We start from the raw sequence: 17,196 nt of genomic DNA, 5'->3' as shown, positions 1-17,196 counted from the left end.
CAATTACCGATTTTGTCCTAAATTTTCAATTCTGACACTCTTTCAGTTTCTGACTTTTTAAGAATCTATACATATTTAGCTACAGTGTTGTTTTTATTTTTTAATTTTCATACTACCGTAAAACTCTATGAACTATGTGCGTATATTTTTGGAAATAGACAAATACACTTGTGCGGGGGCGTATAGATTTTAGTTTTGCTGATAGTTTAGAATCAATGAATATTCATCATTTTTTTTTCAATGGTACCAGCAATGGAAAATAAATTTAAAACAAATACAAGCCGAAAAAGACAAATAAAAAGAATTGTTTCTGGCATCGGAAAATACGCACAAATATTTCCAATTCCGATACCGATCCCCATATCCCCAAAAGTTCCGATTTTTCCGATTCCCGATTACGATTACAATTAATCGTCTCAACACAATTCATTACCACACACACACAAACGCACACACACACACACACACACACACACACACACACACACACAATTAAGTTTTATACATAGAGAGAATCTAACTCTGAACATGTGATGTCCTTTTTTTGCAATATCCAAGAGGTGACCTTTGCATCTCGCCTAGTGAAAATCGCATTTTTGAAATTCATCAACTTTGACAATCAGGCTTTGGTAGGGTATATTCCACTTCCTGCTGACTTCAACCGTAATCTTCTCTCTCTATCTCCCCGCTGTCAAAAACTCATCTGTGATTTCCCATTTGCCATATTCACAGCCGTCACATCCTCGAATGCAGATTAATGCCACATGTATATTAATAAGCCGTCTATAGAGGAAAGTGTTTTCCTTTTCTTTCCTTCCTTGATTCCATCACCCGATAAGACAGACGGAGGCGCCGTCGCTTGTGTAAGTCACAGTTTGCTTTACTTTCTTCACACTTTTATCTACTGTATTGCTATCTACCTGCGGCGTCCTGACCGGACAATGCATGCAAATTTTAGTAGGTTAGAGTGTCCCTTCTTTAAGTGTGCTGGCTTGATTCTCGCCGCCGATTTTTCTCGATCTCTTGGCTGGCGAGACTTCAAGCAGAAAAGACGAATTCGAAGTGCTGTCACCAATAGAGAGTAAACACGTAAAACGTGCTTATCTATCTCTCAGTTTTGCTTCCCTTTTTTGGAGGAGGAATTAATTTGTTGCTTTTTGCCTGAGCCGATAATCCCGGGTTGGTTACTCAGGTAATTTTTAATAGGCCACGGCGCTCGTTCATTAGAAGAACTGATTTGATTCATCCCACCTTCCGATCTCATGTCAACTCTTTCTGCGATGGGAAGGAAGTTAATGTCTCATATGCTTTGCCATAATCCAATGACTCATCACTGTTGTATCACCCGTTATCTTAATATCTATAAAAGTGAGAATGTGCGTGTGAGGACAATTCTCAACCTATATACTCAACGAATTTTTGATCTATCGACTTGAAATTTGATATATAGGGTATTCAGACACGTGGAAAACTTTTAAATCGGTTTTTATTCAGAAGAAAAGGCTTCTACTTGGTTAAATTGAAAATTTGGTACGTGGGGATCGTCGGATTTTTATCTGTTTACTATCTGTCTCACGAATGCGCATTCCTTAAATGTTAATTATAAGTAGGTTTGAAAACACTTCTTGAAGATCATGTCAAGCTGGCCTAATGGTTATCGTACTTGACTCGCTGTCTTTAGGATTTGGTTCCGATCTGAGCTCGAGTAATTTTTTTATTTACAAGAGGTCAACTGTTTAAAAAAGAAAAACAATACTCGCATGCACATGTCTTAGTTTCTTTCCGTTTTTTTTTACTTCAGTTTTTTTAAAGGACGTTAACATCATGTTTTATATCTACGATATTTCTGTTTATAAAAAAAAAGTATTCTGCGTTAATTTAAATGTAATCTTTATGCGTATTTTACGGAACACCGGGCAGCCTGTTAGTAAAGCCATACTTTTGAAATATACCTTTTTAACCTTTGTCTAAGAAAAATATATGTAAAGATCGTGTAGTTGTAATAAGGTAAAAATGATAGCCAAACTTTAGAAAGAATTGTTTATATAGTAGCAGGACACACGTGTCCCATTTAACCATAAGAATCTTGTTTTTAAGGTGTTTTCTACAAGTTTTTAGCGCGGTCGTTGTACAGTAAGGAAGAAAGATGCATGTAGGCCCTGGATATGACCTTAAACTATATCCAGTGGTGAGGCCCCAGCTTGCGGGCTTTGGGGAGTGTGGAGCCACCCTTTAATTACCATTGCTCCCAGGTCCACTCTGACCCGGAGTGGTAGTACCTGTTAGGGTCGCAACTATGGGTTAAACAGAAACCGGCTTGAAAACAATAAATATATTGTATTAAAAATGTTTTCTTCCGAATCTTTGGATTCGGCATTAAATAACCCGAAAAGGGTTGATATGACGTAAAACAAAAACAACCAACCAACCAAAGATGCATGTACATCTCTTGTAGCCCTAATAGGGTCACGATGACGATCCAAACTCCTGTTCATACACCATCGTAATAAAACTGACAAATTTTGAATTTCATTTTGGATCCTAGGAGCCAAAGTCAGCTCTGATACTTTCCAATCTTCGACCCTGGTACAAAACTGTCATTTCATTTTAAATGAACAAGAACGGTTGAAAAAGAAAACAACAATTCATTTCCGTTCCTGTGAATCAAAGTGTGGGTGCGCATTATTCACAAGTGCGTATTATACACAAATTATAGCAGTTTATTGCTTTTAAAATGATTTTCAAAAGTAAAAAAAAACAAAAAACTTACCTTTAAATTTGGACTGACTTTTTTATAGACTCTGAAAAAGAAAAGAATAAAAAGTTTAGAAATATGGATACGCAATGAGCAAGATCTAGGAAAGTCTCCGATTATTAAAAAACTGGTTTTATTATTATGCATGTGTTCGTATGCGTTTAAATATATTTAGATTCTATTGATGGCCGTTTTTAACGCAGACCCAACGATATAATTGTACAACTTTTATTCAAACTGTAATGATGTTGATTAATTTGGATTCAGAATATATATATATATATATATATATATATATATATATATATATATATATATATATATATATATATGAAATAAAATGGAGGTGGAAGGACCTGGATACTCAACGTTTCGCCCGATTTATGCGGGCTTCTTCAAGAGGGATGGTCATTGACGAGAGAGTCGGAGGATTGGGGCTATATATAATGATGGGGGAGAGCAGCGTGTTTTCCTTATGTAAATTAGATGTCATATATACATGTATATACATTTTATGAGAGAAGAACTAATTAGAGTAAACTAGTGTAGTGGATTACGTCTAAAAGATAAAATATCGTAGAGTTTAAAAATTGTGTTTGGAAATATAGCGGTGATAGATTAAATAAATAAAATGACACGAGATTACGAAAGAATTTTTTTTTTTTTTTAAATTAGAAATAATTATATATATAATTATATAATTATATATATATATATATATATATATATATATATATATATATATATATATATATGATGAGTTAAGGGCAAAACAGATTCACTGATTGATATAATAATTAAGTGATTAATTTTGCACTACGAAAGAATTGTAAATGTCAACTGAATTAAAGGAATAAATTATAAGAAGGTTAACATCATGAACTTTGGGATATAGCATTTTGTGAGAATTCGTCAGGCTTATACGAAAAATAGTGGTTATCGCGCATTTTTTATGTAAACTCATGGTATTGAATTTTCTAGTTAGTCAATCAGCTTCTTAGTTGTAACCGTAAGCGTAATATATATATATATATATATATATATATATATATATATATATATATATATATATATATATATATATATATATATATATATATAATGTAAACCTGGTCGTATGTAGGGATGAATTGCTAAAACAAATTAGTTTTTATTTGCATACAGTTGTTTCGGTCCTATCTTCATAATTTTGTATAAAAGGCCAATTTTTCTGGAGAAGACGATTTTCAGTACTAATAAAAAGTTTATCTCCCAGGCTGGAAAAAGCTGAAGTGTATACATATTATTTCTATATGATATCTTCCGATCATATTATTAAAAAAAAGCTAACGTCTTGTTTATAACCGAGTGTTCAGACCGTAGTATATTCGTACCACATGCGTTATCAATACGTGGTATATTTCATTCAAAATTTTATTTAATTGAAAACTGAAAACACACACATACAAACCCACCTACACCCCATATATATATATATATATATATATATATATAACTATTTAATTTACTCACATAAAATTAATATACGAAAGTATAGATTTATGCGTAAACTTTAAGTATTTACTTCAAAAGTGCTCAATACGTAGGTAGAGCTAGTTAGTAAGTTATAAAATATATATGGCGATTAAGCTATACTGAATATTCGGCGTTTCATCCACTCTAGGATTCCTCAGGCTTATGCGCGAATTCTGTGGTTGTTTATCGTTTTTATATGGTCCTCTTCTATTGAGGATTTAGTTAGCCAATCAGCTTTCTAGTATCAACCGCGCCCCTTCCTATCAGCCAATGGGCATGCATTTTATCGGACAAAGGATCTGTCATAAAACTAGATTAGTGTTTTTTTTATTGTCAGTTTATATATAAATATATATATGTGTACATACATATATGCACATATATATACATATATATATACTTACATATATGTGTGATCATTTATGTATATTCATGTTTATTTAATTTATTTATTTGTTTATTTTCTATTGTTTTTGTTAGTTTTAAAACTATTTTGTATCGCTATCCTAGAGTAAATTTTATTTTGTGAACACAGTTATTTGCTATTTCTCTTCTACAGTTTAATAGATGTTGGGGTTCTTTAAAGTACAGGATATCAAATTTTTCATGAAGGCATAATCTACATGGGTCGTCTAGATGCCTACACGTGGTAGCTTGTCTCATTATTTTCCATTCGACTACTGGCGAATGTCCGCTTTCTTTGAGTTCCCAGTATTTATTCGCTAGTGTTGTTTTTTTACAGTGTTTTTTATTGTTGAATGTATTTTTGTGGTCATAGTATCGGGTTTTGAAATCTAAGGAAGTCATGCCTACGTAATATTTCTTGGTATTCGGGTTTTCTTTTTTTGGTTGCCTGATGAACTACGCTTTTAGTTAGACATTTATTTTGAACTGGGCAAAGTGTGCGGTGTCTACAGTTGCATTTATCTTGTTCGTTATTAGTATTTTTATTTATAGTATGGTTGTTCTTGTCCGAGGTTGGTTTATTATTATTATTATTATTATTATTATTATTATTATCATTATTATTATAATTATTATTATTATTATTATTATTATTATTTCTGCTAGTGTTAGTCTTATTTTTGTCATGGTGTTTACTCTTTATTGTTTATTTTGTTGTTGTTTACATTGTTTTTATTTAGTATTTGGTTATTATGTGCTTTAATTATCATCTCTAAATTTTCGCAACAACTGTAGGATAACTTTAAGGTATTTTTATTGAAGATTTTGTGTAAGGGGTTGGTTGCGGGAAAGTGTTTTTCAATAAGATCTAGAAATTTCTTGCCAAGTTTTGTTTTTAACATTTGATTGTATGGGGCCGTATACCAAATTATAGTTCTTTTTCTTCTAGTTTAATTTTATTATAGTTATTGGTGTTTTGTTGCTTATATTTGATATCGATATTTTTGTATCCACTAAATCCTCAATAGAAGAGGACCATATAAAAACGATAAACAACCACAGAATTCGCGCATAAGCCTGAGGAATCTTAGAGTGGATGAAACGCCGAATATTCAGTATAGCTTAATCGCCATATATATTTTATAAATTACTATATATATATATATATATATATATATATATATATATATATATATATATATATATATATATATATATATATATACATATATATATATATATATAGTGTAAAATTTTGTTGAAAATTCCAAGATTCACGTTTTCTTTTTTATAACCTTCGTTTATTTCTTTGAATTTTCAACAAAATTTTACACTATATATGCTCTGCACCTATTAAATAGATACATTGAGCTTAACTCAAAATTAACGGGGACTGGTTTTAAAATAACAATATAGACCCGTTAAACGAAAACGGTATACATTGAAAGTAACGACATTTCAAAAACAAACTTTAATATATATATATATATATATATATATATATATATATATATATATATATATAACAAATGACAAAAGTCTATGTTCCATATTTCATAATGTTGACCATCTTACAATTTATTCATTTATTTACGTTGACATTCACAATTCTTGACAGTAACTACTGTTTCATAAAGCAAAATCATTCATTTAATTATTATATCAATCAATGAATCTATTCTGCCCTTAACACCTCAGAAGGAACATCAACCCACAAAAAGAAAAGAAAATGCGTTTGGGCATGATTACAAAATCCGAAAATTCGAAGAGAAGTCACAATTACATATTATTGTATCTTTTATTAAGCAAATGGCGTAATAAATGGTAAACAAACGAGACCAAAAACGCCCACACATATATATACCCCGGTGGCACCATTCGAAAACATTAAATTCAATTCATCATTTTCAAAAGCTGTTTACGTTTCATCGGAGTACTGAGAAAGGAAATCATCCAAAACCACTCAATAAGAAATAGTTAACTACATATTTATATACTATTATTTACTCATTTGGAATAGTCAAACAGGCCATAATCAAAGACTTCTCTTTGAGAACAACTTGTGATGTTCTCTGGAGCCTGTTCGACAACAAGTCTCCCCAAATTTCCAGTACTCTCTACCTCTTTCAATAACCTTTGCAAATGAATTTGTGTTCTCGCAACAGCTGTTTACTATTCATTTCTCGTTGGGAGTAACCATTGGACTTCACTGGAATTTACATGGTAATAAGCTTCCCAAGATCTCAGTCCTCTTCACACTCATCCAGCGGAGGTCTGGCTAGTGCTTTCTCTCCTCGGTCTTTCCATCCTCCTAGACCCTCTGCAACTCTTTGGTATGATGCCTGTTAATGGGTATGCGGGTGGGTAACTTACAATTATAGTTTCAGTTTTCATGATTTTGTGCGATATTTCTTTTTGTTTTACTTCTGTATCAGTTATTTATATCTTCGGCTTGTGCCCGTGGCTCATGTATATTAGTTTCCGCGTTCAAGGATTTTCCTTAATATTGCATCCGTTTTCATTATTGTTATCCGTTGTATCTTCTCAGTCATCTCTCTTATTCTAATCTATTTTATTCTGTTTTGAAAGTTATTTTGTATTGTTGTTGTTGCTGTTGTTGTTGTTGTCCTTCTTCTTCTTCTTCTTCTTCTTCTCCGTATTATTATTGTTATTATTATTATTATTATTATTATTATTATTATTATTATTATTATTCCCTACGAGTTTTCATTCAGGCCATCATCAAAGAATTCTCTTTGAAAATTGCCTGTGATTTTCCCTGGAGTCCGAGTGAAAACAAGTCTCCCCGGATTTCCAGTACTCTCAACCTATTTCGACAACCTTTGCAAATTAATTTGCATTATCGCAACAGTCGTCTATCATTGATTTCTCATTGGTAGCGACCAATAGATTTATCAAATAGTTAATTAATGAGATGTCATTTTGCAAAAGGATATGTAAATTAGTTAATATTACAAGAATGAGTGCATACACATGATCGATATATTAGAAAGTTATTGGCTTCCCATTGTAAAGTTAGTGTGGGCCAAATTTATAAACTGACATCAGGCTTAGCAGACGATGAAGCACTACATCTTGTTCTTAGCTCAATGCATTCCGATCTATTGATCTAAGCGCTTTTCCTTTCATTTGACGAGGTTACAGTGATGATGAGATGTTGTTATGTATCGGACCCTACGCCCGTAAGTAGAGATTAAGTTAACTAGTATGAATTTCAGCATGGGTTAAATTAAGTGCATGCCAGGACAATCTGGTGCCGAACGGAAATAGACCCAGTGCAGCATGCCTGATTAAAGCGAGTGTTCAAAGATTAAAAAGTGAGGTGTCAAATGATGAATGACAGCCCGTATTGGGGGACAGAACAAAGTTTCTAAACTATTCGAGTCGGAGAAGTGAACAGACAAGACATACTCGATAATGTAGAAATCTAAGGGAATATTTCCTCGATACTTTGTCTGTTCATCGATCATTTAAAGACTAAATAAGAACATTTAGTAAAAAGGAATTAATTTTAGCCTCTTTTTAGTCTCTTCCCTCGCGAACAAATTTTCTTTTCCTCAATAAAACCTTTGAAAGCGAAACAAGCAACGACCGCACAAGTATGTTAATTGATTTGTTTCTTGATCGCTCACTACCAAAACTCTACAAGTGTTACGAGTACGCATTAGTTGTAAAAACTATTTGATTCTCTTCGTTTAGCGTTGTTTAACGTTTAAAATATTACCGTTGTAGTCGCTAATTAAATGGTTATAGAAATGAATAATCAAAAAAGTTAAATTAAATCATGTTGATTCTTATAGGAGTACCGTTGGATTATCCTATGGATTTTGAATTAAAAGCCAAGTATCAATAAAGGTAAATGATTAAATAAGAAGGTTAAAAGAATTAGCATATACGAGATGATCCGGGAGATGGAATCAAATTATTTAAAAAATCCCATTATAAACGAGATGAACATTTTTTTTTTATAACGAATCTTAATCATATGTTTTGTAGTCAGAAGAAAAATGTATACATTAATGTATAAATGTTTGTTATATTTGTGATATTTTATCTGACTTCCGCAAATTAAATTACGTTTCAACCATTAATCCTTTGCTGGAGGCCAGAAATACTGATTGATTATTATTTCTAGGTTCCGATGAAGCAACGATCTTCTGAAAAGCAATAACTTTTGCGTAAACCGAAGTAAATGTTTTTATAATATTAAATGAGTGATATCATTTAGAAGTCGGAAACAATTATGGGACGCATCTTGTGCAAGTCTTACAGAAATTAGCATATTTATTATTTAATTATTATTTGTTGTAAATATTCATTGATATTTCTTACTTGAATATTTTAATAATAAACAGCAAAAAATAAATACAGATTTCATATTATAAAGGTAAGAAGCCCGGCGTTTTCTGCAAACGAATGAAAACAATACGGATTTCATTATATTTTAAAGAGGTCGTAAGTGGGAAAAACTACGTGTTGTCCAGAAGCAATAACTTTTAAAATAAATCCTTAGGTAAATGACTTACTTTATTATAAGTTTCAGTACATTAAAACAAGAGATAGGAATGGACTGGGCGGAAGTGAAACAGGGCTAAGGAGAGGGATGTAGAAAAACAGAAAAGAGGGAAAGACATAAGAATAGAGAGACAGATTGATATAGGTATGTTTTAATATAAAGATGTTACATGCACGTTTTAACATCTTTCATTTTGTTTTTTATGGCCCTAAGGAAGGCCGATTGCACACATACTACAGTATATATATATATATATATATATATATATATATATATATATATATATATACATACATACCAAGCACCCCCTCCCACCTTTCCCTCTTGTTCCCTTCCTCTCTTTCTTCCGCCCTTCTCGCACCCCTCCCCTGACCTCATTCACTCTTTCACTCTTTCATCCCATAATAACGAACATTTCTTAAAAGTCTGAAGAAGCTACAGACAGCCAAAAAAAAAAAAAACAAAAAAAAAAACGGCCGGGTAGCTGAAACAATAATGTACCTTAACAGAAAGATACTGTAATAAAAAATAAAACGCATATTTGCTCTACAACAGTATTGAGCACTTTCTTCAGTTTTTATTAATTACCATTTCCACTATATATACACCCATGTATATATATATATATATATATATATATATATATATATATATATATATATATATATATACATGGGTGTGTGTGGTTGTGTGTGTGTGTGGTTGTGTGTGTGTGTATGTGTGTAGCGAAAAAGAAAGAGATAACAACATAATTCATTAATATATATATATATGTATATACATATTTATATAATAGTATTTAGTAGTAAAATAATAATTTAAGAAATATCAGTAAATATTTACAACGAATAATAATAAAATAATAAATATATTAATTTCTGCGAGACTGTAACAAAATACATTCCAATTGTTTCCGAATCCAGATAAAAATACTCAAGGTAGAGTCAATGTTTCTTTTCGAAAATGGGATATACCCGGTGAAAAACGACATCATATTATAACACAATGATTCGATACACTACAAATATATATCGAATTAAAAATTATTGAATTTTCTGATGTTATCATTTTCTTTGTATAAAATTTTAAAAAACAAACGACTGGAATATATGCTTTTATTAAGAAATCAACAACTGATATAACACATTCGGTGATGTAAACTTATCTCATTATGAGATTTTCATTTAGGAAACGACTTTCTTTCTATAAAATACATTTCTCAGTTCAAAAAAAAAAAAGAAAAAAAAAGAAAAGAAAATTTACGCAGTAGCATTGCAAGGAAAGTTCCAGATCTTAATGTTTCTTATATTCTTTTATATTTCTATTAGGATAATATTGTTTAAAGAAACAGAAATTTCAATTATTACACATAAATCCATTTGCTATGAAATGTATATACTAGCTATTTTAGATACACTTATATATATATGTGTGTGTGTGTGTGTGTGTGTGTGTGTGTGTGTGTGTGTGTGTGTGTGTGTGTGTGTATATCATGGAGAATATTCAGAAATTTTAGCCTGACGATTTCCTACCTGGATAAATCGCGGAAGATTATGTGTCGCTTGATTGCCATATATTTTCTTAACCTACTACCTAGCCCTAACCAAGTATTGAGCACTATTGATTTAAATACTGATAAATGATAGATAAAATATTATGTCTGTTTAGCTCAACTATATATATATATATATATATATATATATATATACATATATATATATATATATAAATTTATATATATATAAATTTATATATATATATGTATATATATATATATATATATATATATATATAAATTTAGCTCCTATATATAGTACTTAATGTTATACATAGTAGATTAGGTTATATGTATTTTTAGGATAAAAGTCCAATAATAGCCAATGGATTTATATAAAAGTGCTCAATGGCAAATAAAGCTATTAATATATATTTGTACAAGCTGCTGTACAACACTGATATGACAAGGTTCCGATCAGTAGTTATTAACAACTAAGGTCTCGTCAGGTTAAAATGTCGATCTCATCCTTTAAATGATCATATTGAAAAGCCTTTTCATAATTGTCAAGCTATGATTGAACAATTTTGAAAGAATACGTTATAATAGTATTTATAAAAAAAAGACTGAGACTAGCAACGCCAAGCATTTGTAGAAAATAAAGAGAAGAAGCCAAAATTGTGCAAATCAAATTCATTTTTATTGTATTTAGGTCTTATTTATTGGGGCCAGGGATGGCGGGGTTTTTCGTTGAAATGAGAAAAAATAAAATAAAAATACAACTAAAAATATTTTTAAAATTCATGAAACGTTATTTTATCAACAATGTACTAATTTCTATTAGAAAATTCTTAATAATAATTTATAATTGAGATTTATAGAAACGCAAACGATTATAAGTAACTGAATAAATGCCCACAGGCAATACTTATTTGAACTTGTTTTTACAATGGATGAAAGCGATTTTTTGAGTTATATAAACGTGCAGGAAAATAATCCGGTTCAGGATTTGGGATTATATTTAAAGAGAAAGTTTAACAATATAATCATAAGATTATCCTGGATTAAAAATCAAATTATCACAAAGAAGTCATTCTAAACAATAAAAACCAAAAGATAACTTAGCCCCATATATACTTTGTGTGTGTGTGTGTGTGTGTGTGTGTGTGTTCGTTCCCAGTGGACTCTGAAACAGCTGAGCCGATTTTATTTTCGAAATTTCAGCCAAATGTACTTTCTGTGTCTGGGAGTGTTCTTGTATCTGTTTTGGATAGGAATGCCTCAGATAAGTATCGAAAATCGATAACCGAAAACAAAAATTGATTAAAGAAGGAACAATACGTTTTGACCAAAATTAACACACTTATATAGCCTCACATCACAAGTGCATTTGAGGGGTTTTATCACCGCACAAGTAGAACGGCCTGGCGTATAAAATGAACAGTAGTACTTTAGGAGCACGTTCGAAATAAATATTCCTTTTTAGAGCAAAAGTGAAAAGTGCACTTGACTTTTGCATTTTAAACTTTAATTAAAGTCATTATATAAAAATGATTTCATAAAATCAAAAGTAGGTTCTCTACAGTGCAATATAGACTACAATGTATTGTGGACTAAATCACTGTGGTGGAGGCATATGACGCTTCCACCTGGTGCACCGCGATGATGGCTCAACTAGAGCAGACAATCAATCGATTTAATTTAAAGTTTTTTAATTTGAGTTTTTCTCCCACTGACATTGGTATTAAAAGACTACTTTCTCTATTTAAAAATTATTAAAACAAACTTCTTTATATACTCAGTGCTGGATATGCGAGCAACTGCAGGAAGATTAACTAATTTACATATGCCCCTTAAAAATGAACCTTAATTAATTAACTATTCATTTTTTATCGTTTCTTATTAGATAATTCGTTTCATTTAACCATTACGCTTAAATTTATTTATGCATAGTTTCTACATTCTGCATAATTTCGTAGAACTTAAGATGAAAACGTTTTAGGACACGGAAATGTTTATCTATCTATCTATCTATCTATATTGTGTTGGTGCAAAAATAATGTCGTTTTTGACGTTCCACTATATATATATACATATATATATATATATATATATATATATATATATATATATATATATATATATAAAACACTGTATTTCTGCATAAACTTTATATATATATATATATATGTGTGTGTGTGTGTGTGTGTGTGTGTGTGTGTGTGTGTGTGTGTGTGTGTGTGTGTGTGTGTAAGTGATCTTCTCCGTGTGTGCGTACAACGTCCCTAACAAACTCCTCTCTGAATATTTGATCTACAAAGTTGAAATTTGATTCATAGGATATTTTGCCCTCAGGAGCACTTTTGATTTGGTTTTAGCATGTAAAAATTGCTGATTGCAAACAGTTGACATGGCAGTTAGTCAACCGAGAACCACATCACTCTATCTAAAAACATAATATTATAAACATAAAATATTAACTGATATATACTCGAAAGTCAAAGCAATGAAAAGAATATTCTGTTGTCACAGCCCTAATAATAATCAACAGAGAATCAGCTATATGATGTTAACGCCGGGTAGCCTGCTAGCATATATATATATATATATATATATATATATATATATATATATATATATATATATATATATATATATATATATATATATATATCTTTACTCTCTTGTCGATTTCGACGTATGAGCTCCCGCCACAACAACTAAGTTGCTCGGAAATCCACACAGATGATTTGTTTATAGTGGTGAAGGCTTTGTGTAGAACCAACCACACTTTCTGGTATTACTGCTAACCTTTGTCAGTGCAGACGACTGCCACAGGACAGAGTATACAGTAAAACGCAGGTTTTTACATCAGAGTTTCCTTCTTCTAGATACATGTCTTAACGCAGTGAATTAATGCGCCCCCAGATACCAACCTGGAAATTTCTACGACTCGGTATAGAAATACTATACTACTAAAAGGTATATATATGTATATATACATATATATATATATATATATATATATATATATATATATATATATATATATATATATATATGCAGTTAGAGTGGCGAGTTGTGAAGGCAGAGTGACAGACCGAGAGATCTTGATTGCGCTAATAAAAGGTCGGCTGCAAAAAATCGTCTGGACTTGATGATCTGCCCTACGAACTGTATTTAAGGCTGTCACACATGTTTATACCAATTCTGGTGAATGCGTTCAATCATTGGTTTGACAAAGGTTCCATCTCGGATCAAATCACGAAGAAAGTGATCATATTGCTGAAAAAGAGAGACCGTCATAGTGGGAGAAGAACTAAACGACCACAGTCCATAACTCTGCTAAACACAGAGTAAAAGAATTTGACAAAGATCCTATCGAATCGGCTACACGTTATCGGAGAGTTGATCAAACTTGAGCAGAACTATGCTGTGATGCAGAGATCGATTCAGAACAATTTACACCTTATCTGAACGATCTTAGAGGGGGTGATAGAAGATGATGTGGAAGCCACGCTGATCAACTTGGATTAGTTCAAAACTTTCAACAGAATCAATCATTGCTACATGGCATCTGTTTTAGGGACTGCCGGTTTTCAACCGGACTTCCGCAAATGGATCTCTGTACTGTATTGCGTGCAGACGGACGAGGTACAGCTTAAGAGAAAGCGCTCGAAATATTTCGCTATCTCCGACAATCTAGAAATACATGTGAACGTTGCTTAAGGACATTGCCCGTGCGTCGCCATCATTAAGACTAAGTTAAGAAAACTAAGTGAATAAGAAAACACTCACGCACACTTATAAAACAAAGAAAAACATATACACACATTCGCACCCCCCCCCATACACACACATACCACTCCACGCACATACAGGAGGGAAAAATCATAAAGAAATTAAAAATAAACAAACTTCTCTCACCTATCCATAATCTTAAATTCATTTTAAATGAATCCAATTTGATCCCAACCCAAGCTAATGACTAAACCGAAAAAACAGGCCTTCAAATCACATCACTACATTGAAAAGAACATTGAAACGTCTTCTCTAAATAAACTTCTTTCGTACAAAAAATCTGCTGAGAGGATAAAAAATCGCTCGAAACGCGTCGTAAAAATTCAAACTCAATTTCAGAATATGTGAGAGAATATATAATAATTTTCTCGGCCAGACAACGTCGCAGCTCACAAGAGCCATGAAAGCCAACAAACTAGAAGCCAAAGACTCGAGAGTCGCCTTCACTTGGACTCACCAGTTAGACACTCAGGATTCGAAACCAGAACCTCTTTCATGCGAGGCAAGCACTCTACCAACTGAGCAAACGCGCTGCACACAAGAAAGTCTTATTAACTATCATACATCAAGACATCGCAACGAAATCCGACAGTGGAATTAACCTATTTTCATCTCGAACAAAGGGATGTGATAATCGCAATCAGCCTTAACCCAAGCCGATGTTTCACTAGTAAGAATTTTTACTGCCGGATTTCGTTGCGATGTTGTCTGGCTGTGGAAATAATTATATATATATATATATATATATATATATATATATATATATATATATATATATACATATATATATATATACATATATATATATATAAATATATATATATATAAATATATATATATATATATATATATATATATATATATATATATATATATATATATATATATATATGAGTGGTATTCCAAAAGTAATGCTTTCTATTTTTGATTCCGTTCGAATGAATGAATCAGAGATTTCAAATTTCAATGTTATGACGACAATCATTCTACGGAGACTCTTTCTGTCAACAGATAACAATGGAAATTCCATTCCCTGCTATCTGTTTCAACGAGTGTACCAACAACAGAAATTTAAATATAATTTAAACAAACATCTCGCAAATATCCTCACTTAGGATGTAAAACAATTTCATTACGAGTTTTTTGCTACAAGAAAAAGTCGCTCTTAATCTCAACACTCCGTACGATATTATTTCGTACACACGTTTGCTTTTTCTATGGAAAAGTTCATTTTTTTTATGGAAGTTTTCTTCAAATATTACATAAAGCCACTTGATGGGGAGCTAAACGAACGAAATAATGGCCATTGATTTAAATTTTGTAAATACACAGAAAGGAGGAAAACAGCGAACAAGAAGAATTCAACAATCCTTCTGTTCTTGGAAAGAAGCTACTGGAATAGGAAGATGTATTATAACTAGGTCTATGATCAGCGAATCGAAAACCTCTAGACTAACGACACAAGCTCGCTGTCATATATATTTTCATAACTTACTATATATATATATATATATATATATATATATATATATATATATATATATAGTTATAAAAATATATGTGGCAATTAACGCTACACACAATATTCCCCGTTTTATCCTAGTTAGAATTATGCGAAAAGTTGTAGTTATCGCGCATTTTTATAAAAACTCATAGTATTGAATTTTCTCGTTAGCCAATTAGCTTCTTAGTTGTAATCGCGCCCATCCTAATCGGCCAATGGTCGGGCACTTACAGTTGATATCAGGTTCACCCTTTCACTTTGTGTGTTTTTATGAAAAGGGTAGATATCCTTTGTGTGTAGGAAGCCGACCTACTATCAACCCAGGTATATTTAGATATGATATTTTGTGTTTTGGTTTATATTTCGGATATTATGTTAGTTTTATTTGTAAAATTATTTATGATATGAATGTACATGTTTATTTTATCTTATGTTATTTTTATTTTATTTATTTATTTTCTACTGTTATTGTTAATTTCATCTATCTATCTCTCTACATATATATGCGTGCGCACGTGTGTGTTTGTGCATATGTATGTATGTTTCGCATTTAATATAAACATGCAACTAATATTCCATGTGGATATTTGTAAAAATGTTTACTCCAGCTACATATTACTAAAAAATATGTCCGAGGTTCATTAATTAAAAAAGTATCAAGACAAAACTAATTGGTAAGCAAAACCAAATGAAAGAAAAATATGTAACTGTTAGTATATAAAAACTAAATAGATAAAACTGTTTTTTTTTTGTTTTTTGTTTTTGTGTGAGGCGTCAAAAAATAAAACCCAGGAGGTTTCCAGTACGCTACTAAAAGTACTAAATTGAATATAAGAAAATTGTTAGTAATGTACAAGGTGGAGTGTTGAAACAACGTGACGTGTGAACAAAAACAGATAAATGAACCAATTCTTAATGAAACTATACAACTCCGCATATCTATCTTTTTTCAAAATCATTCATATGTATGTAAATATGAATTTAATTAGGTTAACAACAACAGACGGCACATAAAAATTACAATGTTTACGTCATTAGCAATTACATTATCTAGCTATAGACCACAATTACATACACATTATTTCTTAATATTAAAATATTACATTTAGTCCGAGGGGTGCCATGACCATCATCGTCCTTACCTAAAGAGGAAGTATTAAAATGTCACCCTCGCTTTATCGACT

General features: G+C 31.4%; 1 protein-coding gene across 2 annotated transcripts in view; it reads right to left on the bottom strand.

The window, feature by feature from the left end:
* The window catches only part of LOC145266515 (beta-arrestin-1-like), a 77,883-nt gene that overhangs the window by 43,740 nt on the left and 16,947 nt on the right, over window positions 1-17,196 (bottom strand). For both annotated transcript variants that reach the window (XM_080122266.1, XM_080122267.1), the window contains exon 2: window positions 2,771-2,801. In XM_080122266.1, coding sequence (XP_079978392.1) covers window positions 2,771-2,801 — 31 coding nt within the window. The remainder of the gene's footprint in view (window positions 1-2,770; window positions 2,802-17,196) is intronic.

Source organism: Euprymna scolopes, chromosome 41 (genome assembly GCF_053919585.1).
Source record: "Euprymna scolopes isolate OS-2025 chromosome 41, ASM5391958v1, whole genome shotgun sequence".
In the NCBI taxonomy this organism is placed as follows: domain Eukaryota; kingdom Metazoa; phylum Mollusca; class Cephalopoda; order Sepiida; family Sepiolidae; genus Euprymna; species Euprymna scolopes.
Note: the sequence above shows the minus strand (reverse complement) of the source record. Positions and strands in the feature narration are given on the sequence as shown.